This window comes from Pristis pectinata, chromosome 21 (genome assembly GCF_009764475.1).
Source record: "Pristis pectinata isolate sPriPec2 chromosome 21, sPriPec2.1.pri, whole genome shotgun sequence".
NCBI lineage: Eukaryota > Metazoa > Chordata > Chondrichthyes > Rhinopristiformes > Pristidae > Pristis > Pristis pectinata.
Genome location: NC_067425.1, coordinates 30,007,450 through 30,034,928, shown reverse-complemented (window position 1 = coordinate 30,034,928; position 27,479 = coordinate 30,007,450). Strand labels below are relative to the sequence as shown.

Below are 27,479 nucleotides of genomic sequence, written 5' to 3'. Positions count from 1 at the left end.
CTCACCCTACCAGACACATTCCTTTGTTCCACCCACCCCTTCCCACCTTCTCTGCCACCTAAGACTAATTTGTTTTCCCTCTTTCCCAGTTCGAATGAAGAGACCCAGACCTGAAGCGGTAAATGTTTCTCACTCCACAGATGCTGCCTGACCTTCTGAGTGTTTCCGGCATTTTGTTTTCTTACTATTTTAAATTCTCAGCATCTGCAGTGTTTTGATTTTCGTTCCTTTAATTGTTCTTCTATTGACAATTCCAGCATCAGTTCAACGGCTGCATATTATAGACATAGCTTAGATGTTCCATGCAGATACCATTAGTGACAGAAAATCAATTTTGTGAGTTGTGCTCCTTGCATTCGGTGCACTTTGCTAACAGCGTTCAGCTTCAGAATCGGTTCTAACGTGGAATCCTTGTGGGAATGGATTGCCTAACCGAGGATCTGATGGAGTCTCGGAAATGGTTCAATGATCCTAGAGTAACCAGCTCCTGAAGACATAGAACACTACAGCACAGTACAGGCTCTTCAGCCCACAATGTTGTGCCGACATTTTATCCTGCTCTAAGATCTATCGATCCCTTCCCTCCCACATAGCCCTCCATTTCTCTATCATTCATGTATCTATCTAAGAGTCTCTTAAATGTCCCTACCCCCACAACCTCGGCAGGCAGTGCGTTCCACGCACCCACCACTCTCTGTGTAAAAAAACTTACCCCTGACATCCCCCTTATACCTTCCTTCAATCACCATAAAATTATGTCCCCTCATGTTAGCCATTGTCACCCTGGGAAAAATTTCTCTGACTGTCCACTCGATCTATGCCTCTTATCATCTTGTGCACCTCTATCAAGTCACCTCTTGTCCTCCTCCTCTCCAAAGAGAAAAGCCCTAGCTCACTCAACCTATCCTCATAAGACATGCTCTCCAATCCAGGCAGCATCCTGGTAAATCTCCTCTGCACCCTCTCTAAAGCTTCCACATCCTTCCTATAATGAGGCAACCAGAACTGAACACAATACTCCAAGTGTGGTCTAACCAGAGTTCAATAGAGTTGCAACATTACCTCATGGCTCTTGAATTCAATACCCCGACTAATGAAGGTCAACACTCCATACACCTTCTTAACAACCCTATCAACCTGCACGGCAACCTTGAGGGATCCATGGACGTGGACCCCAAGATCCCTCTGTTCCTCTACACTGCTAAGAGTCCTGCCATTAACCTTGTATTCTGCCTTCAAATTCGATCTCCCAAAGTGTATCATTTCACACTTATCCGGGTTGAACTCCACCTGCCACTTCTCAGCCTAGGTCTGCATTCTATCAATGTCCTGTTGTAATCTACAGCAACCTTCTACACTATCCAGCCATCTCAGCCATCACATGGTCGTTGTTATTGTTACTACATTGTCAATGCTCTCTGATCTGCAGCTTTTGCTTCTGTTGCTACCCTGTTGTTTTTAGAGCAAGGCCTTCTTCCTAAGAAGAGCTGGAGAGGTCAACTTAATATTTAACTAGTAGTTTCTGATCAGTTCCTTCAGTATGCTGAATGTTCCGTTCTCTTGTAGAATCGCTTGATGTGTGCTTCCGAATATCCGCTGACTGAAACCATGTTCTGTGCCAAAGGGACAAATGCAGACAGCTGCAAAGGTAAGTCTTTCTTTCTCCCCGATTTTCTTTTTTGAAGTGATTGCCTCTCTGCGGAAACGGAGTTTCATCGCCCCACTGTGTTTCGTGCAACTGGCGATTTGGGTGAGATTTTCAATCGCTTAGTTGTGAAAAAACAGCCTGTTTTTGGTGGCACGGTGCTGCTGCCTCACAGCTCCAGTGACCCAGGTTCAATCCTGACCTCTGGTGCTGTCTGCGTGAGGTTTGCCCATTCTCTCTGTGACTGCGTCGGTTTTCTCCCCCGTCCCAAAGGCATGCAGCTTTGTAGGTTAGTTGGCACCCAAGTTTGTAGGTTAGTTGTAGAATCAGGGCATGGATGGGAGTGTGGGTAGAATTGAAATGGATCAGTGGAGGATTAGTGTAAGATGTGTGCTTGATGGTCAGTGCTGACATGGTGGGTTAAAGAACTATGCGTGGTGTATCATTTGTAACTCTCAATCAAATCCCTGCAACAAAGGGTGGTGTAGCTTTCAACCACTTCTTGTCCATCTCAACCACTGCCCTGCTCTGGACAGTACCAGTCTTATATCAAGTTGTGTCTCAACTGGAACTCACAACAACCTCTGTGTCAGAACAGAAACTGCCCTCCAATTATCCATAGTTACAGGGTGAATGATCCCACAGAGGTTGATCAGTGAAGCACACGGAGATTTTCCACCTGATTTTCTTTGCTCCCTTGAGGTGGTGAGGAACCTCGCTTCTGCCAGGTGGCCCAGTGTGACAGAATTGAAGTCTCAGTGCGTGCAGCATCACCACTCTGCCTCTTTGTCACCAAAAGGTGAAGCTGGAGTTGCAGCTATTCACAGCAGGCCTGCCTCAAAGGTGCTGGCCTAGGAATCCCATCACATCTCACCAATGCCTGATATAATCAAAGCATAACCTCCTTACATTTGTATTCACTGGTCCCAGCAATAAATCTTAATACTCTGATCGCCTTCCTAATCACCTGCTGTACCTGCACACTAGTGTTCTGCACACCTTGCACTCGGACAGCCAGCTCCCTGCATCTGCAGTCCCTCTCCACTTACATAATTTGTTTCTTTTAATTTTTCCTGCCAAAGTGGAGAATCTCACACTTTCCCACATACTGCTTTTGCTAGGTCTTTGTCCACACCCCTCTGTATGGCCCTCTGTGTCGGCGAGGGTGCCAGCACCTCACCAGGGGTGGAGTCCAATGGCACCATGTCCTACACCCCGTCCTCCTGGGGAGGGAGAGAGACACTGGTCCAGTGGGATCTCCTGTGATTCCCCAATGATAAAGGCAAATAGACATGGTGATGGTGAGCGTAGGGTGCAGGCACAAAGGGACACGATTACCAGCTCCCGGTGGAACAAGGTGTTACGCCTGGAAAAAGTTCCTCCCATAGAGCCACGTGATAATCCCTTGACGTGTTATCCTGCAGTTCAGAGGGAAAAGGTGTGTGTGAGAGAGAGAGAGAAAAAAAGGGAGAGACTGTGTGTGTGAAAGAGAGATTGGGTGTTTGTGTGAGAGAGAGAGAGAGAGATTGTATGTGAGATTGTATGTTTGAGAGAGAGACAATGTGTGTTTGTGAGACTGTGAGAGAGATTGTGTGTGAGAGAGAGATTGTGTGTGAGAGAGAGATTGTATGTGAGGTGTGTGTGAGTGTGTTTGTGTGTGAGAGAAATTGTGTGAGAGCTACAGTGTGTGTTTGAGAGACAGTCTGTGTGTGTGAGTGTGTGTGTCTGTGTGTTGGTGTGAGAGTGTGTGTGAAAGATTGTGAGAGAGAGTGTGAGTATGAGGTTGTGTGTGACAGTGTGTGTATGTTGGTGTGAGAGTTTGTGTGTTTTGTGCGTGTTGGTGCGAGAGTATGTGTTGGTGCGAGGGTGTGTGTTGGTGTGAGGGTGTGTGCGTGTTGTGCAAGTGTGCATGTTGGTGCAAGAGTTTGTGCGTATTGGTGCGAGTGAGTATTGTGTTTGTGTGTGAGAGAATGTGTGTTTATGAGACTAAGAGCTAATTTGTGTGTGGGAGATAATGTTTGTGTGTGTGTGTGTGAGACTGTCAGATTGTGTGTGAGAGAGACTGTTTATGAGACTAAGAGATAGTTTGTGTGTGTGGGGAAATTGTGTGTTTGTGTGAGAGAGACAGACTGAGAGATTGTGCGTGAAAGATTGTATTTGTGTGTGTTGGTGTGAGAGAGTGTGTGTGAGAAAAATTGTGTGTAAGTGTGTGTGTGAGCGAGGGACTGTTTGTGAGACAGTGTTTGTGGTGGTGTGAGTGTGTTTTTGTGTGAGTGTGTGTTGGTGCAAGGGTGTGCATGCTGGTGAGAGAGTGTGCATGTTGGTGTGCGACAGTGTACATTGGTGTGAGAGACTAAGAGACAGATAGTATGTGTGTGGGAAATTGTGTTTGTGTGTGAGAGATTGTGTGTGTGTTTGTGAGACAGATGTGTGGGAGATTGTGTGTGCGAGAGAGATTGTATTTGTGTGTGTTGGTGTGAGACTGTGTCTGTGTGAGAAAAATTGTAAGAGATTGTGTGTGAGCAAGAGACAGACTGTTTTTGTGCATGTTGATGCGAGTGTATGTTGGTGTGCGACAGCGTGCATGTTTGTGCGAGAGAGTGTGTTGGTGTGAGTGTGTTTGTGCGTGTTGTTGCGAGAGAGTGTTTGTGCATATTGGTGCGAGAGAGTATTGTGTTTGTGTATGAGACAGATTGTGAGAGTGATTGTGTGTGAGGCTGTGAGAGAGTGTTTGAGAGTGTTTGTGTGCGTGTGCGAGAGTGTGAGAGACTGTTGTGTCAGACTGTGAGACTGAGAGATTGTGTGTGAGAGAGTGTGTGTTTGAGACAGTGTGTATGAGATTGTGTGTGAGAGAGTGTATTTGTGAGACTGAGACAGTGTGTGTTTGTGAGAGACTGTGTGTGAGAGAGTGTGTGTTAGTGAGACTGTGTTTTTGTGAGATGGTATGTGAGAGTGAGAGACTGTGAGACTGTATGAGAGACACTGAGACTGTGCATGTGTGTGAAAGAGTGTTTGTGAGATTGTGTGTGTCTGTGAGAATATTTGTGAGACTGTGCGTGTCTGAGGGACAGTGTTTGTGAGACTATGTGTGCACGTCTGTGAGAGACCCTGCGTACCTATTTGTGTGTGTATATGTGAGAGACTGTATGTGTGCATGTGTGTGAGAGACTGCATGTTTGTGAGACTGTGTGCATGGCTGTGTGTGAGAGACTGTTTGTGAGACTGTGCGCATGTCAGTCTGTGTGTGTGAGAGACCGTCTTTGTGAAACTGTGCATTGTGCACGTATGTATGGTATGAAGGGTTTTGTGGGTGTTTGTATGTCTGGGTGTGTGACATGGGTGTGTGTGCATATGGGTGTGTATATAGGTGTGAGGGTATATGTGCGTGCATATGGGTATGTGTATGGGTGTGAGGAAGTGTGTACGAGTGTGCATGCATACTGTAGGTGTGTGATTGTGTGTGGTGTGTGTGTGGGTATGTGAGGGTGTGAGTGTGATGGGTGTGTGAGGGATGGTGTGTGTGTGAGGGCGTGTGATGGTGCGTGTGAGGGTGTGCATGTGAGGGCATGTGATGGTGTGGGTGTGTGTGAGGGCGTGTGATGGTGTGGGTGTGTGTGAGGGCATGTGATGGTGTGTGTGAGGGCGTGTGATGGTGTGTGTGAGGGCATGTGATGGTGTGTGTGGATGTGAGGGCGTGTGATGGTGTGGGTGTGTGTGAGGGCGTGTGATGGTGTGGGTGTGTGTGAGGGCGTGTGATGGTGTGTGGATGAGGGGGTGTGTGAGAGCGTGTGATGGTGTGGGTGAGGGCGTGAGATGGTGTGGGTGTGTGTGGGTGAGGGGGTGTGTGAGAGCGTGTGGTGTGTGTGAGGGCGTGTGATGGTGTGGGTGAGGGTGTGTGTGAGGGCATGTGGTGTGTGAGGGCGTGTGATCAAGGGTGTGTGGGAGTCTATATGCATATTGGTTTTTCGCACCTGCTATTATCAGATGTGCTTGAGGGTCACAGCATTAATCTTGAGCAAACAAGGGACCCTCAGATTTTTCTCGGCACTGGGCTCAAGTCCACATAACACATTCTGGCCATGTGTGTTTAGCTGCCTTCTCCCAATGTATCTACGCGAGGTTTGAAGGTCCTGCTGGTATTACACCTCTTCCTGCAATGAGGGTGGTAAGGTCGGTGACTCTATATCTGGGCAATGATCCGGACTCAGCAGGAGACCCGCCATGTTCCAATACAACTGGCAGCAGGGGCAGCTTTTAGTGGGCAGTTTCCCTTTAAGAGCTGTTGTCACCTGGCATACGTTCCACAGGTGTCGGGGTTTTCTGGGTAATAGGCACTTAATCCATAGTGATCGAGAAATGAATGCATAGTGCATTCCAACCATAGATGTGTTCTCGGACGAGGAAGGTGAAAGAAAACTGCACTCCAGTGGAGCTGAGAGATTCAGGCATGGATCCCCTGTGCAGCCCCGTGTACTTTGGGGAAGAAGACCGGGGTTGTCTTAACAAATTTATCTGATGAGACTCAATTTACAGTAATTTGGGTACATTGGGAGAAGGCAGCTGAACACACATGGCCAGAATGTGTCGTGTGGACTTGAGCCCAGTGCCCAGAAAAATATGAGTGTCACTTGTTTGCTCAAGATTAATGCTGTGACCCTCAATTTAGAAACTATTGTGGATAGAACAAAAATAAATATTATCTCGTACTTAGGAGTCTGGCCCATTGGGTCCATTCTAGCTTCCAGGGGAGCAATCCCATTATTCCCATAATAAAAATAGACCATTCTGATGAAGTGTTTCAGACCTGAAGCCTTAACTCTGTTTCTCTTTCCACAGATGCTGCCTAACCTGCTAAGTGTTTCTTTCATTTTCTGTTTTTATTTGAGATTTCCAGCATCTGCAGTTTTCTCGATTTCCCATTAGCCCCAAATCCCTCTACTTATTTCCCTGTAACCTTACAACTTATTCTTACTCACACGTCCATCTACTCCCTTTTGATCCTTGTTGCTGTTAGCCTACAGTAAGGGGTAGTTTACAATATTACGCCTACCAGCATGTCTCTGGGACGTGGGAGGAAACAGGAGGCACCCGGCAGAAACCCACATAGTTACAGGGAGAACATGCAAACTCCACACAGACAGCACCCGAGGTCAGAACCATAGAACAATACAGCACAATACAGGCCCTTTGGCCCACCATGTTGTGCCGACCCTCAAACCACTCCAAAGACTATCTAACCCCTTCCTCCCACATATCCCTCTTATCTTAAATTCCTCCATGTGCTTATCTAACAATCTCTTGAGCTTAACCAACGTATCAGCCTCCACCACCACCCCAGGCAGCGCAGTCCATGCACCAACCACTCTCTGGGTGAAAAACCTCCCTCTGACGTCTCCCTTGAACTTCCCACCCATTACCTTAAAGCCATGCCCTCTTGTATTGAGCATCGGTGCCCTGGAAAAGAGGCGCTGGCTGTCCACTCTATCTATTCCTCTTAATATTTTGTATACCTCTATCATGACTCCCCTCATCCTCCTTCTCTCCAATGAGAAACAGCCCTAGCTCCTTTAGTCTCTCCTCATAATCCATACTCTCTAATCCAGGCAGCATCCTGGTAAATCTCCTCTGCACCCTCTCAAACGCTTCCACATCCTTCTTATAATGAGGCGATCAGAACTGGACACAGTACTCTAAGTGTGGTCTAACCAGAGTTTTGTAAAGCTGCATCATTACTTCGTGGCTCTTAAACTCGATCCCACGACTTATGAAAGCTAACACCCCATAAGCTTTCTTAACTACCCTATCCACCTGTGTGGCAACTTTCAGTGATCTGTGGATATGAACCCCCAGATCCCTCTGCTCCTCTACACTGCCCAGAATCCTGCCACTGACCTTGTACTCCGCCTTGGAGTTTGCTCTTGCAAAGTGTACCACCTCATACTTCTCCGGATTGAACTCCACCTGCCACTTGTCAGCCCAGCTCTGCGTCCTATCAATATCCCTCTGTAAGCTTCGACAGCCCTCCACACTATCCACAACACCACCAATCTGTGCGTCATCTGAAAACTTGCTAACCCAGCCTTCCACCCCCTCATCTAAGTCATTAATAACTATCACAAAAAGTAGAGGTCCCAGAACCGATCCTTGTGGGACACCACTAGTCACAGCCCTCCAATCCGAATGCACTCCCTCTACCACAACCCTCTGCTTTCTACAGGCAAGCCAATTCTGAATCACAAACACCTTACTAAAATCCATGTAGACCACATCTACTACACTACCCTCATCAATCTTCCTGGTCACCTCCTCAAAGAACCCTATCAGGCTAGTGATGCAAGATCTTCCCTTCACAAATCCATGCTGGCTGTCCCTAATCAGTCCATGATTCTCTAAATGATCATAGATCCTTTCTCTTAGAATCCTTTCTAGCAGCTTACCCACCACAGACGTAAGGCTCACTGGTCTGTAATTCCCTGGACTATCCCTACTACCTTTTTTGAATAAGGGGACACATTTGCCACCCTCCAATCCTCCGGTACCATCCCCGTGGTCAACGAGGACTCAAAGATCCTAGCCAACGGTTCAGCAATCTCCTCCCTCGCCTCACGAAGCAGCCTGGGGAATATTCCATCGGGCCCCGGGGACTTATCTGTCCTAATATTTTCTAACAACTCCAACACATCCTCTCTCTTGATATCTACATACTCTAGAACATTACCTTTACCAACACTGTCCTCAGCATCATCAAGACCCCTCTCCTTGGTGAATACTGATGAGAAGTATTCATTGAGAACCTCACCCACTTCCACAGCTTCCAGGCACATCGTCCCACCTTTGTCTTTAATTAGACCCACCTTTACTCTCATCATCCTTCTGCTCTTTACGTACGAGTAAAAAGCCTTGGGATTCTCCTTAACCCTACTCGCCAAAGCCTTTTCATGTCCCCTTCTCGCTCTCCTCAGCCCCTTCTTAAGTTCCCTCCTTGCTACTCTATATTCCTCATGAGCCCTGTCTGATCCTTGCTTCCTAAACCTATGTACGCTGCCTTCTTCTTCCTAACTCGTTGTTCCACCTCTCTCGTCACCCATGGTTCCTTCACCCTGCCATTCCTTCTCTGCCTCACTGGGACAAATTTATCCCTAACATCCTGCAAGAGATCCCTGAACATCGACCACATCTCTATAGTACATTTCCCTTCAAAAATGTCACCACAATTGACACTCTCAAGTTCTCACCTTATAACCTCATAATTCACCTTTCCCCAATTACATATCTACCCGTCCTCTTTGCTCCTATCCCTGTCCATGACAATTCTAAAGGTTATGGAGCAATGGTCACTGTCCCCCAAATGTTCACCCACCGATAGATCTGTCACCTGACCCAGTTCATTACCTAAAACTAGATCTAATATAGCATTCCCTCTAGTCGGCCTGTCAACATACTGTGACAGGAATCTGTCCTTGACACACTGAAACTCTGCCCCGTCTAAACTTTTGGCACTAAGTAGGTGCCAATCAATATTTGGGAAGTTGAAGTCTCCCACTATAATAACCCTGTTATTTTCGCATCTTTCCAAACTCTGCCTCCCAATCTGCTCCTCAGTATCCCTACTGCTACCAGGGGGCCTATAGAATACTCCCAGTAGAGTAACTGCTCCTTTCTTGTTCCTAACTTCCACCCATATTGACTCTTGAGAGGATCCTTCTACATTATCTACCCTTTCTGCAGCTGTAATAGTGCCCCTGACCAGTAACGCCACCCCCTCCTCCTCTTCTCCCCCCCCTCCTCTTCTTCCCCCCCCCCATCCCTTTTGAAACACTGAAAACCAGGAATATTCCATATCCATCCCTGCCCTGATGTCAACCATGTCTCTGTGATAGCCACAATATCATAGTTCCACGTACTTATCCAAGCTCTCAGTTCATCTCCCTTATTCCTGATGCTTCTTGCATTTAAGTAAATGTACTTTAGCCCATCCGCCTTACTACTTTTATAGCCTGTACTCTGCTTCTCCTTCCTCAAAGCCTCTCTACCTGTTAGATATGACTTTTCCCCATCCCCTTCTTCCTCTGACCTACTCCTCCGGTTCCCATCCCCCTCGCAAACTAGTTTAAACCCTCCCGAACCACCCTAGCAAACCTGGCTGCAAGGATATTGGCCCCCCTCAGGTTCGGGCGTAACCCGTCCTCTCTGTACAGGTCCCACCTTCCCCAGAAGAGATCCCAATGATCCAAAAATCTAAAACCTTCCCTCCTGCACCAACTTCTCAGCCACGCATTTATTTGCCATCTCCTCCTATTCCTACCTTCACTATCACGTGGCACTGGCAGCAATCCTGAGATTGCTACCCTCGAGGTCCTGTTCTTCAGCCTTCTGCCTAGCTCCCTAAACTCACTTTTCAGGACCTCATCCCTCTTCCCACCTATGTCGTTGGTACCAACACGAACCACAACTTCTGGCTGTTCTCCCTCCCACTCAAGAATCCTGTGGACCCAATCAGAGACATCCCGGACCCTGGCACCTGGGAGGCAACGTACCATCCAGGATTCATGCTCACTTCCACAGAACCTCCTTTCTGTTTCCCTGACTATCGAGTCCCCTATCACTACTGCCTTCCCCTTCTCCTCCCTTCCCTTCTGAGCAGCAGGACCGGTCCCAGTGCCAGAGACCTGGCTACTGCTGCTAGGCCCCTGCAGGTCATCCCCCCCCCCCCCCCCCCAACAGCTTCCAAAGCGGAAAACCTGTTATTGAGAGGAACAGCCTCTGGGTCCTCTCCACTATCTGCCTGTTCGTTTTCTTTTGTCCTTTTCCCTCCCCTGACGGTCACCCTTCTATCTACTTCCTGGACTCCAGAATTACCTGCTCTAAGGAGGGGTGACTGTCTCCTGATGTACAGTATCTACATAACTCTCTCCCTCCCTGACGCTCTGCAGTGTTTGAAGCTGCAACTCCAGCTCATCAATTTTGAGCCAAAGTTCCTCCAGCCTCAAGCACTTACTGCAGATGTGGCCATCGTGGATTGCAACAAGGTCCACAAGCTCCCACATCAAGCAGCTGCAGCACACCACCATGTCCTCCATCTGAACTAATTCTTTTCTTTTCCCCCTACCTAGTTTTTTCCTACTTAAAAATTTCTAGCAGATAACAGGTAAACCTTACCTTTACTTACCAGCTACTCACCTGCCTCACCCCTTTAGCCAAAGCCCAAATCACTCTGCTCCCTCTCACTCAGCTGCCCGCTCCAACACTGCCCACTGGATATGGCAGTCTTCTTTTTAAACTGTGCGCGCGCTAACGACTGACGTCACACGCCTGCGCACTTACTCCCCGCTATCCCCGAAACCGTAAGAAGAAAGAGAGAAAAAAAAACACTTACCTCCTCGGAACTCCTCGGCTGCTTCCGTGCGCTGGCCTCTCGCTCCCCATCGAGATCAGTATCGAACACAGTCCCTGGAGCTGTGAGGCAGCAGCACGAACTGCTACACCCCCAGGCCGCCCCTGAATTCAACCAACTCTGTTTGTTTGGGGGTGGGAGAAGGAGTGACAAGTGGCAAAGGGAATGAATGAAGTAAAATAAATCAATACAGGTTTGCTTTGTGAGTTACTCTGCAGTGTGGACACAAAACCGCATTGCCCCACTCCATGGGAATGACCTTTACATAGGGGTTTGTGGAGGACTATTTCTAGTAAGTGCTCCTGGTTCTCAGCAAAGACAGTGAAGTGTCAGTGGGTTTTGAATGGTTAAATCACCGTGAGTTTGTGAGCGATCTGAAGGACGTAGTTGGTTTGCTGGCCAGTTGTTGCGAAAAAGAGGAAGGAGAAGGGGCTAGGGACCAAAAAAAAAAGGAAGGAAAAAGGGCCAGAGACCAAAAGAGGAAGGAAAACCAGCTGGAAGCCACACAGGGAAGGTAAAATGGGCAGAAGACCCAAGGTTCTTGGTTCTTCTTTGTACCCCCAACCACTCATCTTCACATTGCCTCAGGAATTCCCGGCATGTCTCTGTTGGGGCGTTGTGTGCCCATGCTGTTAACAATGGAGTTTAAGCTAATGAGGTGAATTGGGATGTTTCCTGTCCATAGCTTCAGAAAGTCTCCCATTATGAGTTCTGACTAAAAGGTGAGCTTTTGGTCACATTCGATGCTAAGGCCAAATGGCAGAGCCCCTTTCTTTTTCAAAGACCAAGATAGGTGCTGGACTCCTTCTGAGACCTGGTGAGCTGTAACTACACCTCAAGCCTTGTATGGGATCTGATTAGATGTAACCACTGCTTGATGAAGTCTGATTATTTCCCCAATGGCTCTGACAGGAGACTCAGGTGGGCCCCTGGTCATGGAGAGGAATCACCGATGGATCCAGGTACTTGATCTCAACTTCCTTAGATTTCTGAAGCATGAAATATTCAAGAACAATCAGTGAAAGATTTCACTTACTAATTGCATCTGATTTAGTATTTCATGCAATTTATTTTTCAATTAAAACCTTTAATTCAGTCAATTAATACAAATTCAAATTGCATTTTCTTTATGTTGCCTTTTACATTGATTTAATTGAATTATTGGACATATTTATGTGAATAAAAAACTATAGAATCAAGGTAAGTTGACTGTATGCTCATCAGGCTGAGAAGTAATGCTGCTTTGAGTAAAATACTTGCCTGTTATTTTTTCATTTCAATATTTACACCCAGTACAGCCAGTTGAGACAGTTCATGGTCAGTTGGAGAACACATCCATTCCCTTCTGGGAGTGCCTATTAAAGAAATCTGGCCTCTCAATATGGTAATTCCACAGCCACCAAGTGCAATGAAGAATTATGCTCTCACAGATTTAGTGCTCAGTGTCATTTCAAGGATGTGATGAATGGGATCAGCCTACTCTCTGTGGCTGACAAGGTAAAATGAAGACTCACCTTAAACCACATTACACGTCTCACCTCCTAGCATCTGGACTCAGAACGGTGTTGTCTGCATACAGGACACATCATTGGTCTGCTCTCTTGGATATGGTGGCATTGGGAGACCTAGGGAAAATGGGAAAGAAAAGCATGAACTTGTCTGACACTCAACAGAAAGAGCTCAGATAAAAAGTCACCGCCATCCTTTCTGTTGGTTGCAATTGCATGTCCCTCCCTGAACTAACATGGTACTTTTTTGTTTCACCCATCTACAGGTCGGCATCATCAGTTTTGGAAGAACGAAGATCTGCGGAGAAAACATCATGGGATTTTACAGTAATGTGCCCAAGATGATGAGCTGGATTAAAGAGAGAGTAACAGAGCTGGAGTATGAATAAAGAGTCAAGAGCACAACCTGAACCTAGTGTGTGCAATAGAGTCTCAAATCAAAAGCCCAGTAAATTGGAGAAAGCATCTTGACTAATCAACCCTAAGTAACATCCAGCATGTTTTAAATGTGTGGATAATTCTATTAAGTTAGCAGCCAGAGGGGTTTTCTCCCATGTGGTAAGCATTCAACCGTTGAGGTTGAAATTCCAAACAGGAGAGGAAAATGGCATAATTACTGTTTGCAGGCTTTTCCCTGGGAAAAATTTTCATAATTTCCTTTAAATAATCTACTTTGATGTTGCTTTTCAAGGGTGTGTCAGAACGTTGAAGCAAGCACATTACACTCTTATACAAAGTTTTGTCATATATCCGGAAAATAAAAACAATCTGGAAAAAGGTATTGCAGTCATAACTCAAAAATCCCAATCAGGTCGTTGAGAGTCATTTAAAGAGATGATTCAGTTGTTCAAGTCTGCTCATGGGAGAGTCTGCACCCCATTTCTTCATTATTACCCTTATCATTTTATATTCCTTATTTAATTCATTTTCAAATTATGTTTACTCACTAACAATATCCGCTGTGGGAATCCATTTCATAATCTGAAAAGCCACTGTATTAAAGTATTTCCTCAATTTCCTTTTTATCTATCTTTTAGGAAGACAAATGTTTATTGGTGCAAATCCAGGCCCCTTCATTGTATTAAGATTGATAACTGCTCCAACCAATTCCTCCTGTAACAGTTCCCTTTGGTGGCACTTTGGGGCAACAAGGGCAGCTACTGCCTCACAGGTCCGATGACTCAAGTTCAATCCTGACCTCCACTGCTGTCGACGTGGAGTTTACACATTCTCCGTGACCACGCGGATTTACCCTTGGTGCTCTAGTTTCTTCTCAGATCCCAAAGAATGTACTGGGTGTTAGGTCACATGGCCACTGTAAATTACCCCTGGTGTGGTGGGGAATAATTAGGGGGCTGTTAATGGGCATGTGTAAGAGAATAGGTTACAGGGAAGTAGGGGAATGGGATTGTTCTGAGAGCCAGCATGGACTCAATGGGCTGAATGTCCTCCTATCTTGTGAGGAAATATCAGAAACATGATTGGTGCTATGTATGCTTAAAAATAATTAATTAAAATAGACAATTAAAATTAAAGCAAGGAATTTTCATTTCACTTACTTAATCGAGCAAAATCTCACTCGATTTTAACAGCTTGGCTCCGGAATTGTTACCACAATGTTTCCCAGTTACGAGTGATGATGCAACTCCATTACAAAATGATCACCAAGATCTAAACATTGGTTGTTCACCGTGCATTGAGCTTAAATTCAACCCAAATATTTGGGATAAAGTGCATTCTGGCATTTGTGGTCCCATATTGTTTGATTGTCTAATCCAAAGTGCATGGACTAAAGTCTTCTGCACAAAACTGCCCCAGGACACTGCCATGGTTCTTGATCTGACACCCTTATTGGGTCAATTAACTCCAGTTCTTGTCCTATCTGCAAATAATCGAACCTCCAGCTGCTAATCAGTACTAGAGGTTCACATTTGCCAAGCTCATATTAGCTATCATCAAATCTTCAGTCAGAGCCGAAAGCGTTAAGTAGATGCCACTCATTTCCAAATCTATAATCGAGGCTTAAATGAAAATCAAAAAATTGCAGATGCTGGAAATTCAAAGTAAAAGTAGAAAGTGCTGGAAACACTCAGAAGGTCAGGCAGCATCTGTGGAAATAAAAACAAAGTTAACATTTCAGGTTGAGGACCAACTGTCAGAACTCTGATGAAGGACCTTCAACCAGAATCGTTAACTCTGTCTGTCTTCCCTACCTGATGGAGACACAGGAGACTGCCAGTGCTGGAACCTGGAGCAAAAATGCTGCAAGAACTCAGCGGGTCGAGCAGCATCTGTGGGGGGAAAAGGAACTGTCGACGTTTTGTGTCGAGACCCTGCATCAGGACTGATGCTGCCTGGTGTGTGGAGTGTGTTTCCAGCATTTTCTGTTTTACATCTCCAGGAAGGCAAATTTGAACATAGCTACTCCAACATGGGCAGAACAGAGGTGGTAACTCTGCTTCTGTGTTTGAATGGTGCCATAGGACCTATTCATGTAGCTGAAGTGGTAGATGGGCATTCTTAAGTGTTTCTGATTTTATTCATTTTATGTCAAAGTTATGCATGATTACAGACCTAACACAAGTGTTGATCATAGCCTTGGAAAATGTGGAAAATTGCTCATGCCCTGTCACAGAAGAAGGACAATTCTAATCTGGCCAGGTTCTGCCCCAGTCTCAATCAGAAGCAAAGTTGGTAAATTGGTTTATTATTGTCACATGTACCGAGGTACAGTGAAAAACTTTGTTTTGCATGCCTCCATTTCGTCACATCAGTACATCGAGGTAGTACAAGGGAAAACAGTAACAGGCAGACAATCAGGTGCAAGGCCACGACAAGGTAGATTGTGAGGTCTAGAGTCTGACATGGTACAAGGGGACCATTCAATAGTCTTATAACAGCAGGATAGGAGCTGTCCTTGAGCTTGATGGTATGTGCCTTCTACCCAATGGGAGGGGGGAGAAGAGAGAACGTCCAGGGTGGGTGGGGTCTTTAATTATGTTGGCTGCTTTACTAAGGCAGCAAGAAATGTAGACAGAGTCCGTGGAGGGGAGGATGGTTTTCATGATGTGCTGAAGTTGCTGTCACAATGCTACCAAGGGGCAATTACCTGCTCACCAATGCTCACTTTGGATCCTGTTAAGAACACTGGGCTCCAGTGCCTTCATCCAAACATGGACAAAAGAGCTGAATTTCGAAGGTGAGATAAGATTGACTACCCTTCACCTCAAGACAGAAGTTGACCAGGAGTCAGTGGGAATTGGGGCAGTGGGAGGAGGGGGTGGATTTCCAATGGTTGGAGTCATTCCCACCACAAAGGAATGCAATTGCAATTGTTGGAATGCAGTGCAGGTGGACAAATGTTACATACAATGCCATTGTTACAGTTGTAATCATTGGAGGCCTGTAATTCCAGTTTCTGAGAGCAATATCCGCACTCCTGCATGGCTTTGTCCCTTTATCGTTATGGGCACAATTGGAGGGGTTTATTGATGATTAGAGGTAAGATATCTTTATTAGTCACACGTACATCGAAACACACAGTGAAATCCATCCTTTGCATAGTGTTGTGGGGGCAGCCTGCAAGTGTCGCCAACATAGCATGTCCACAACTTCTTAACCCGTACGTCTTTGGAATGTGGGAGGAAACCGGAGCACCCGGAGGAAACCCACGCAGACACGGGGAAAACATACAAACTCCTTACAGACAGCGGCCGGATTTGAACCCGGGTCGCTGGCGCTGTAAAGCGTTACTCTAACTCCATTCACAACTCTCAGACTATGAAACATCTCTGCCTACTTGCAGCAAACCAGGAAACCTTTAGGCTTTGAGTGGAAATGCCAGATAAATGTCAGCCAATGACAGTCTCCAACAGGAGAGCCATAAGTCCTCCTGACATGTAATGGCAGTTCAATAACAAAATTCCTCAACATCAATATCATGGACATCACAATTGACCGATAACTTAACTGAACCACCTAAATTGCCAAGAGACAATACCGATTGAAAATAGAGTCCCAGACCAGCCGTCAGTTGTGGCAGGGCTTACATGCTATAATGGGCTACAAGACGAAGTTGGGCTGCATAGTTAACAACAGCACATCCCTTGCTGATGAGCTTAACGCATTCTATGCACGTTTTGAACAGAAGGGAAGTGGATTGTCACCACCCACCCTGACAGCCTCCAATGCAACTGAACCCATGGTCACCATCAAGGACATAAGATCACTCTTCTGGAGAACGAACCCGAGAAAAGCATCTGGCCCAGATGGTGTCCCTGGCCAAGTGCTCAGATCTTGTGCTGATCAGCTGGCGGGGGTATTTGCAGACATATTTAACCTCTCCCTGCTTCAGTCTGAGGTTCCCACCTGTTTTAAGAAGACCACTATCATCCCGGTACCGAAGAAAAGCAAGGTAACATGCCTCAATAACTACTGACCAGTGGCTCTGACATCCACCACCATGAAGTGCTTTGAGAGGCTGGTCATGGCATGCATCAACTCCAGCCTTCCAGACAACATTGACCCACTGCAATTCACCTACTGCTGTAACAGGTCTACAGCGGATGCCATCTCCCTGGCCTTACACTCAGCTCTGGAGCATCTGGACAGTAAAGACACCTACATTAGACTATTGTTTATTGACTACAGCTCCACCTTCAATACTATAATTCCAAGCAAACTCATCACCAAACTCCAAGACCTGGGACTCAACACCTCCCTCTGCAACTGGATCCTTGACTTTCTGACCAACAGACTGCAATCAGTGAGGACAGGCAGCAACACCTCCAGCACGATTATTCTCAACACTGGTGCCCCACAATGCTGCATCCTCAGCCCGCTACTCCCTATATACTCATGACTGCATGGCCAGATTCTGCTCTAACTCCATCTACAAGTTTGCAGATGATACCACCGTGTAGGCCGTATCTCAACTAACGACGAGTCGGAGTACAGGAAGGAGATAGAGAGCTTAGTGACATGGTGTCGTGACAACAAGCTTTCCTCAATGTCAGCAAAACAAAAGAGCTGGTCATTGACTTCAGGAAAAGGGGGCGGTGTACATGCACCTGTCTACATCAACGGTGATGAGGTTGAGAGGGTTGAGAGCTTCAAGTTCCTAGGAGTGAACATCACCAAAAGCCTGTCCTGGTCCAACCACGTAGATGCCACAGCCAAGAAAGCTCACCAGTGCCTCTACTTCCTCAGGAAGCTAAAGAAATTCGGTATGTCCCTTTTGACACTCACCAATTTTTATCAATGCACCATAGAAAGCATCCTATCTGGATGAATCACGGTTTGATATGGCAACTGCTCTGCCCAGGACCGCAAGAAACTGCAGAGAGTTGTGGACACAGCCCAGCGCATTACGGATACCAGCCTCCCCTCCATCGACTCTGTCTATACCTCTCGCTGCATAATCAAACAACCCACCCACCCGAGTCATTCTCTCTTCTCTCCTCTCCCATCAGTCAGAAGATACAGGAGCCTGAAGGCACATACCACCAGGTTCAAGGACAGCTTCTATCCCACTGTGATAAGACTCTTGAATGGTTCCCTTATATATTGAGATGGACTCTTGACCTCATAATCTACTTCATTGTGACCTCGCACCTTACTGTCTACCTGCAATGCACTCCCCTGTAGCTGTGACACTTTACTCTGTACTCTGTTGTGTTTTTTTACCTGTACTACCTCAATGCATTCTGTACTAACTCAATGTATCTGCACTGTGTAATGAATTGACCTGTACAATCGGTATGCAAGACAGGTTTTCACTGTACCTCGGTACAAGTGACAATAATAAGCCAATAAATAATGTTAATTAATAGAGCAGCTTTGAGGCAGGATATTCAAAGCCCGCTGATTCACCCCGACTCCTCAAAGCCCCCCTAGGAGTTTGATGGATTAGCAAATGAGGATGGGAATAATCCCTGCCTTCCTTTCAAACTGTACCACAGGATCTTGTATGTCCAACTAATGTTTTAATTCTTGTCTGAAATACAACAGTTGCTGCAATACAGCCTGCCCTCACTTCACAATCCACCTAAATCTGTCTGCAACAATCTTTATTGTGAGACTTGAACATTAAACCTTATGATCAGAGGTAAGAATGCTACTAACCAAGCCATGCCTCATACACCAGCTTGCTGGATTGGCACCCTGTCTGCCAACCTAAACCTTCCTTCCCAGTATGTCCACCATGTGAACTACCTCTAAGTTACCCAGCAGCAACTCCCAAGACGTCTTCAGCAACACTGCCCGTTTGCTCTACCACCCAGCTGGACAAAAGCAACCTGTGATCGGGAACGCCACCACCTCCACGTTACCCAGTGTTTGCACTTGCAAATATTTTGCTGTTCATTTATTGTCCTTTTGTCATAATCCTGAAAGCCTCCACCAAACAGTACAGTAAAGATTCTTCATCATACTGATGGTTTTAAAAAAGTGAGAATTAGAGCTGGATATAAAAACTGCAATTTTTAGTAATGTCCACACCATAAGGACGAACAAAAGAAAACTTCCCTCCTCTTCTTCAATAGTTGATGTCCATGTAATAAAGCAAATAGATCCTCACTGTTACATCACATCTGTCCTTCAGTCTTTTGCTAGTCTCCCTATTCCTCAAGCTGTATACATTTTGTTTGCCAGTAAATTTCAAGTTACGCATATCCAAAAATAAATCTAAATCTACATACAACTGAAAAATTGGCACTAATCCTTGAAGTAAAATATTTCCAACCCTTTTCTGTAAGTCTACATTCATTTGCTAAGCCTCTTTGTCCATGAACCAATACCCCAACAGAGCTGCCCATTTCCTCTTGTATCACAGGCCTGAACTTTTCCAGCAAGATTCCTGTGTGAGGCTTCCTAAAAACCGACTGAAAATCATTCTCAGGTTGCAGGTGGGAGGGCAATGCTGCATATCCTCAGTTACTCAAGTATGATAGATCACTTCCTCGGCTCATTGGGACTCTGCCAATGTTAGGACTGGAGTTACTGAAGTCAAACAAGGTCAACTGTTTTAGTGACAAATGGGTCAAAGCAGCTTTCCTTTGCCAAAGGCCATTACTGAACCCAGCTGAGAACGTAAGCTTCTCGGCTTTGTGATCACTTACGAAATCCAGCCTCCCCTCCATTGACTCTGTCTACACTTCTTGCTGCCTAGGAAAGCAGCCAACATAATCAAGGACCCCTCCCACCCCGGTCATTCTCTCTTCTCCCCCATCCATCAGGCAGAAGGTACAAAAGCTTGAGAACACGTACCACCAAGCTCAAGGACAGCTTCTATCCCACTGTTATGAGACTCTTGAATGGACCTCTTGTACGATGAAGATGAACTCTTGATCTCTCAATCTACCTCATCGTGGCCCTTGCACCTTATTTGTCTACCTGCACGGCACTTTCTCTGTAACTAACACTTTATTCTGCATTCTATTTTTAGTTTGTACTACCTCACTGTACTTATAGAGTCATTAAGTCATAGAGCAATACACCACGGATACAAGCCCTTTGGCCCAACAAGTCCATGCCGACCATGGTGCTTGGAATATGTTTGGAACGATCTGTATGGATGGCATGCAAAACAAAGCTTCTCACTGTAACTCGGTACATGTGACAATAATAAACTACATTACCAATTATTTTAAATGAATATAAATTTTCAAACCTACAATGGCTTTAATACAGTCTCCCGGCTTACCAGCTCAGTGGCATGAGTGTGACATGACCATATCTGTACATAAGATTGAGAAATAATAATTTCAGTCAGGTTAAAATAAATGCTGAGAACCTAAGATAAATTCTGAACTTACTGGAAATGCAGAGTTGGCAAACAAATGAAAACTTTTATGAAATTAACTTACCCTTTTTCTTTTAGTAACTTACCAATGAGATCATTTCCTGATTTTCTTGGTGACTTGCACACATGTTGAGTTTTCTTCCCAATTTTGGGCCTCCCAAGTTTCATCATCCACGTAAGGAATAGTTAGAATTGTGAAACGAGCTCCGATAGACAGTTTGCTGAGCACCGTCACCGCTGGAACATCAAGGCGCGGACTGGTAAGCAATGAACTCTGTTTCTTGAATTCTGATCACTTCATGAGTATTTGTAAAACAGAGGAAAAAAAAGTCATTCAAAATCCAACAGAGGGAACATTATATCTTCCTTAGCAATCCCTTAGGAAGAGGATGACCTACTTCCACTCCAATTCTGTGGGTTCTACGTTGGATGATGAGGCCAACGTGGTACCTGCAGACTCCGCCACAAGTGAGGCAGGAGTGTGTTGGGTGAGGCGGTGGGGAGGAGGGAGGTGGGTGCATTCCTACCATTGTTTATGCTGGGCTTCTGTATGCTTCTGATGAATGGCCTCGAAGTTCCCAACACCATTCCAATGCTCCTCCTCCTCTTTGAGTGGTCCCAGGAGTCAGTAGGGATGTTGTATTTTTACGAAGAGGCCTTTGAGCACATCCTTGAATCTTCTCTGTCCAGAATAAAGTGTCTGCTTTGTGAGTCCAGTATTTTGTCAGCATCTTCCTGCTGGTTCCCAATGGCAACCTGAATGCTCCCCCTCCATTTTCAGCTACTCGGGTCCAGGGTTGGTGGAGATGTTGTAATATTTTTCCAAGGAGGCTTTGAGATTATCTGTGAACTATTTCCTCTGTACACCTGGTATGATAAAGCTCAGAATACAACAGTCTGCTTCAGAACTCTGGTGTCAGGCATGTGAATGAAGTGGCTCCTCGTCAAAGCCAACTGAATCTAATTAGGACCTTGTTATTGGAGGTGATGGCTTGGGAGAAGACACAAACACTGATTGGTGGTATTGCTCCAGCTTTTAAAGTGCCTGCTCTAGGCAGACCATGTCTCAGAAGAGTGTAGGAGGGCAGTGATCACTGCTACCAGATAGATCTGGGATCACTGCTACCAATTATACTGGGTTTGAGGTCTCAGCCTTCTCCTCAGATGACCAAGGGCTGAATTCACCACACACAAGGTGGTGGTGAATTTCATCATCAATATCTACTTCATTGGGAGGTGGCTCCCTTGATATAGGAAGTGGTCTATGCTTTCCATGGTCTTCTCATGGATCTTTATTGTTGGAAGGGGGAGTGTCCAGCAGGGCAGGTTGGGAGAGTCATAGCATCATAGAGTCATACAGCATGGAAACAGGCCCTTCAGCCCAACTGGTCCATGCCGGCCAAGATTCCCAACTAAGCTCGTCCCATTTGGCCAATTTCCCTCTTAGCCTTTCCTATCCATTAACCTGTCCAAGTACCTTTTAAATGTTAACATACCTGCATCAACCATTTCCTCTGGCAGCTCATTCCATATATACACCACCCTTTGTGTGAAGAATTTTCCCCTCAGGTTCTTATTAAATCTCTCCCCTCTCACCTTAAACCTACCCCCTTCAGTTGTTGATTCCCCAACCCTGGGAAAAAGACTGTGCACATTGACCCTGGAGGACCTTTGTTCTGTGGATGTTAAGGGTAAGGCCCATTCTCTCATATACTTCAGTGAACAAGTCAATGATGACTTGGGACTGAGCTTCTAAACATGCATTAGTATTATCCACATACTGCGGCTTGATGGGCAAGGTTGGGGTGACCTTGGTTCTGGAGTGGAAGCAACAAAGGTTGAACAGTTCCTATTCGTCCTGTTGGTTGGTTACACTCCATCAAGAAGCTCGTTGGAAGTGAGATGGGGCATTGTGTTGATGCAGCCTTATTTGACTCCAGTCTGCATTGAGGTTAGATCTGTTAAGGACCTGTTGGTTATGATCAAGGTCAGCATACCATTGGCAGCACTTCACCTGCGAATCTATCGGTGTCATTTATTGCATCCAATGCAGCCTCCTCTACATCGGTGAGACCCGACACAGATTGGCGGAGCACTTTGTCCGCCGCAACAGCCGGGATCTCCCGGTGGCCAGCCATTTTCATTCCACTTCCCATTCCCACACTGACATGTCTATCCACGGCCTCCTCTACTGCCATGTTGAAGTCAGACACACGTTGGAGGAGCCACACCTCATATTCCGTCCGGGTCTCCAACCCGACGGCATCAACATCGATTTCTCTAACTTCCGGTAACCCCTCCACTCTGTTTCCTTCCCACTCCTGTAGCCTCTTCACCCCTTCTCTTTCCCCTCTCCTGCCCTCACGACTTGCTCACCTCCTCCCCTTTATTCCATGGTCTACTGTCCTCTCCTATCGGGTTCCTTCTTCTCCATTCCTTTGCCTCCTCCACCTATCACCTCCCAGCTGCTCACATCATTCCCTTTTACCCCCTCCCCACATACCTACCTTCCCCCTCTCACCCTCCTGCTCGTGCTCCTACCCCTCCCCCTCCCCTTCTGTGCTGGCTTCTGCCCTCTTCCTTTCCAGTCCCGATGAAGGGTCACGGCCCGAAATGTCGGCTGTTCATTTCCCTCCATAGATGCTGCCTGACCTGCTGAGTTCCTCCAGCACTTTGTGTGTGTTGCTCCAGCGTGGCATCATGTTAAGATGGAGACAAATTTCTGCAGGAGAAGGAAGTTCCACTGTCCCTCAAGCAAGGCCACAAAAGGAATGGATAATGGGTGGTGCTGCTCTCTGCATTTCTTGGAGTTACCACATTATATATTTCTTATATACTTCCTTATGACACAGGAGGCGGCCATTTAGCCAATCAAGTGTCACTCCTTCAAGCACGCCCATCACTCTCAGTCCGCTACATGCCCATCAACTCCCCCCCCCCCCTCCCACCACCTACTTACTCCAAGGGCTATTCACAGCAGGCAATTGACCTACCAGCACATCTTTGGGAAGTGGGAAGGTCCGAAGCACCCAGAGAGAGCCCATGCAGTGACGTGGAGAACGTACAAACTCCACACAACAGCACCTGGGTCACTGGAGCTGTAAGGAAGCAGATTTAACTGCTGTGCCACGGGGCTGACCCATGAGGATCATATCTAAGGTGCCTTTGGATGGATGGAAACCACCCTGCTGCTGGGATGAAGCAGTGACGACTTTCCCTGTGGGAGACCTTTGTATAACTACAATCGGATTTGTCTCCTTTCTTCAGGATGGTTATGACCGTGGGGTATCTCAGTTCCCCAGGCACATTCTGCTATTCCCAGACAGGGGAGGTGAGGTTGTGAATTTGCGACTGACATTCCTTTCCACGAAGTCTTAAAATTTCAGCAGTGATCCCACTTGCTTCTGAATCCTTGTGGTTTGTCAGCTGTAAAGTAGCCTTTGCAACTTCTTATCAGGTAGGGATGATGATCAGATTGGACTGGATAATTTGCAATAGAATAGAGTCAAGGGTGTCATGGACTAAGTCTCAGCTGAGGAGTTTGTTAAATTGCTTCTCCCATCAGATACTGACTACCTATCTGTCCTTGATAAGCTCAGTTCTGGTCTTGGCTCAGTGTTTGGGACCCTGTGTGTTTTGGCCGTAGGTGGCTTTGATGGATCCCTACCAGATGAGATCTAGGTAGGGATCAAAACCACAGAAGATTCTGGATTTAAAAACAGAAAATGCTGAAAATAGCTGTGGAAAAAACAGAGTTAATGTTTCGGGTTGAAGGCCCTTTATCACAGTTCCGATATCATTTTCTATATTAGGTAAAGTTTTGATAGACACAGAGATATAGCACATAAACAGGCCTTTTGGCCCAACAGGTCTGTGCTGATAATCAACCACCCATTTACTTTAATCCTACATTAATTCCATTGTTTATTCTCCCCACATTCCCATCAACTACCCCACCCCCACCCCCAGATTCTGCCTCTCACCGACAAACCAAGGACAATTTACAGTGGCCAATTAACCTACCAAACCTTATGCCTTTTGGATGTGGGAGGAAACTGGAGCACCTGGGGGAAACTCACGCAGTCACAGGGAGAACGTGCAAACCCCAGGATTGAACCTGGGTCTCTGGCGCTGTGAGGCAGTGGTTCTACTAGCTGCGCCCCTGTGCCATCGTAGTTTTCATTTAAAAAGAAAATACAGGTAGAAATAAATTTAAAGGGACAGTGCTAAAGAGGAACAAGGCTGAAGAGAACATTTCTGAAAATTAGATGAGAAAATTGGAAATAAGTGGGGGAATGGGATTGGTGAGATTACCTCGAGAGGCAGTAAACACCATATGGGTTGAATGGTCTCCTTCTGCCTCATTAGAAAATACGAGGTTATGAGAAAGGAAATCAACTGAAAAAAGCCAGAATAAATAAGAAATGAAAAATAATAAAGGAATATCTGGGACAGAGGACCACAACTAAACCAAAAGGAGGGCTGAAGAAATATAGCAAGAGAAGCAGGTAAGAGATTGTTGGAGTGATGTGTGTTTTCTGTGAGATGGTCAAACGAGAGTGCTAAACAGTAGGCATTGTGTTTAATTAATGATTGTTCTAAATGAGCTGAAAGTTTCAGATAGGATAAATGAACAATATTCCAGGTTACCAAGGCAGGAGATTTGTAGGGCATTGACAACCATAATGAGATGGTCAAAGGACACCAGGCCATCTGTAAATGGGAAACAGACTAATCTGGTGCCCATACTCAGAAAGGATCGCTGGGAATGATGTTATTAGGAGTAAACTTAAAGTATCATCTGTGTGACAAAAACAAAGTTAAATGTAGTCAGCATGGGAGATCCTATCTGACAAAGCTCCTTGATTTAATTGTGGAAATGACAATTCAGCTGCACTGTAGGAAGCTCCAAAGTGATGCACACCATTTTCCAGAAGGAATTTGGCAGAAGTCCAAACAAAGTTTTTGTTGATAGATGCAGCTCTATAAAACTCTGGTCAGACCACACTTGGAGTACTGTGTCCAGTTCTAGTCGCCTCATTATAGGAAGGATGTGGAGGTGTTGGAAAGGGTGCAGAGGAGATTTACCAGGATGTTGCCTGGTTTAGAGAGTATGCATTATGAGGAGAGACTAAAGGAGCTAGGGCTTTACTCTTTGAAGAGGAGGAGGATGAGAGGAGACATGATAGAGGTGTACAAAATATTAAGAGGAATAGATAGAGAGGACAGCCAGTGCCTCTTTTCCAGGGCACCAATGCTCAATACAAGAGGGCATGGCTTTAAGGTAATGGGTGGGAAGTTCAAGGGAGATATCAAAGAGAGGTTTTTTACCCAGAGAGTGGTTGGGGCATGGAATGCGCTGCCTGGAGCGGTGGTGGAGGCTGATACATTGGTCAAATTCAAGAGATTACTAGATAAGCATATGGAGGAATTATAATAGAGGGATATGTGGGAGGAAGGGGTTAGATAGTCTTAGGCGAGGTTTAAAGGTCGGCACAACATTGTGGGCCGAAGGGCCTGTATTGTGCTGTACTGTTCTATATTTTATGTTCTAAGATTAAACTCAGAGGTAAAGATTCAGGGGAGAATGGGTAGGAAGTAAGTGTGTGTGTGTGTGTGTGTGTGTGTGTGCGCGCGTGTGCGTGCGCGCGTGCAGGGGGGGGGTGGAGGTGGGAGTTGGAGAATGGGATGGCAGTAAGGAAGTAGAGGAGCACACAACTTACAGGTGAGTGGAGAACACTGGGACTTATCATTGGGACCGTTACAGTTTTAAATTTACATCAATGATTGGGATTCAAAAACTCAATGCATTTAAGGGCTATTAGACACATTTTATTAACTAATGAAGTTAAGACTCCACTAAAGCCAAGATGAAAAACACTGGAGGAACCTAGTTGTTTCTCCACTAAAGCCAGTGTGCCTTATTTGAAACAGATTGAGTGCACAGCATTAAGGTAAAGCAGGTCTGCAGTCATTATTCAATGTTTTACAACACGATGTGGGGCATAGATAGACTGAATGCACACAGTCTTGTTCCCAGGGTTGGGGAATCAAGAACCAGAGGGCATAGTTTTAAAGTGAGAGGGGAGAGATTTAATAGGAACCTGAGGGGCAACTTTTTCCACCCAGAAGTTGGTTCGTGTATGGAATGAGCTGCCAGAGGAAGTGGTTGGAGGCAGGTGCATTAACGGCATTTATAAGACATTTGGACAGGTACCTGGATAGGAAAGGGGATATGGGCCAAATGCAGGCAGATGGAGCAAGCTTAGATGGGCATCTTGGTCAGCATGGACCAGTTGGGCCAAAGGGCCTGTTTCCGTGCTGTATGACTGTATGTTTTCTCATCTGCAAAAATTAATGTAAAGCTAGTCCAGGAATGATCAATCTAAATCCATCTTTTGCTCTTGTACTTACATTCATAGATGGCTCCCACTGAAGAAATAAACAATTCATCAGCTACAGCCACAACTAATAGAACATGTTTGTTGGATGAACAGTTCCTCACAAGAATGATGCCTCCGGCCCTTACAATCTTCTTCATTTTAGCTGCAAGCTTTAACAGTCTAGCACTATGGATATTCTGCTCGCATGTAAAGAAAAAGGCCCCAATTGATATTTTGATGTTGAATCTGTGTATAGGTGACATGCTCTTCGCATTCACCTATCCCCTCGTAATCACTTATCACAGCAATAACAATCATTGGATATTTGGAAACTTTGTGTGCAAACTCCAAACATCCTTTATTTATTTCAGCTTGTTGGCAAGTGTCTTCTTCCTGACATGCATCAGTAATTATCGGTGTTACATGATCATCAAGCCCATCCAGTCACAAAACAGGCTTACAAAGAAATGTACCATTGTCCTTAGTGTCTTTATCTGGTTGTTTGCTGGTTTTGTCGCGACCCCATCATTCTTTACCGTCAATGTCTTTGAACTGAATGGAAGATTACATTGTATGAGCTTTAATCAGCCAAATGTGGAGAAAGCTTTTCTATCTTCCAGTATTACATTATTTATTGTGACCTTTGGAATTCCATTTGTTTCCTTGCTGGTGTCAACTTTACTTGTTCAAAGGAAACTGGCCAATTTAACATTAGCTCCTCGTTCACAAAAAGGCCGATATGCTGTCA

General features: G+C 45.7%; 2 protein-coding genes across 4 annotated transcripts in view; both read left to right on the top strand.

Annotated features, from left to right (window-relative positions):
• Positions 1–14,076, top strand: part of LOC127581422 (complement factor B-like) — a 52,360-nt gene extending 38,284 nt beyond the window's left edge. Inside the window, exons 16-18 of one of the 2 annotated variants that reach the window (XM_052035827.1) lie at positions 1,567–1,648; positions 11,952–12,001; positions 12,814–14,076. In XM_052035827.1, coding sequence (XP_051891787.1) covers positions 1,567–1,648; positions 11,952–12,001; positions 12,814–12,936 — 255 coding nt within the window. In that variant the 3' untranslated portion in view covers positions 12,937–14,076. The remainder of the gene's footprint in view (positions 1–1,566; positions 1,649–11,951; positions 12,002–12,813) is intronic. The other variant, XM_052035828.1, reaches the window with a different exon arrangement.
• A 6,405-nt stretch (positions 14,077–20,481) lies between these two features.
• Positions 20,482–27,479, top strand: part of LOC127581343 (P2Y purinoceptor 1-like) — a 7,767-nt gene continuing 769 nt past the window's right edge. Inside the window, exons 1-3 of one of the 2 annotated variants that reach the window (XM_052035666.1) lie at positions 20,482–20,608; positions 24,717–24,856; positions 26,771–27,479. The exon at positions 26,771–27,479 is cut by the window's right edge and continues 769 nt beyond it. In XM_052035666.1, coding sequence (XP_051891626.1) covers positions 26,771–27,479 — 709 coding nt within the window. In that variant the 5' untranslated portion in view covers positions 20,482–20,608; positions 24,717–24,856. The remainder of the gene's footprint in view (positions 20,609–24,716; positions 24,857–26,770) is intronic. The other variant, XM_052035667.1, reaches the window with a different exon arrangement.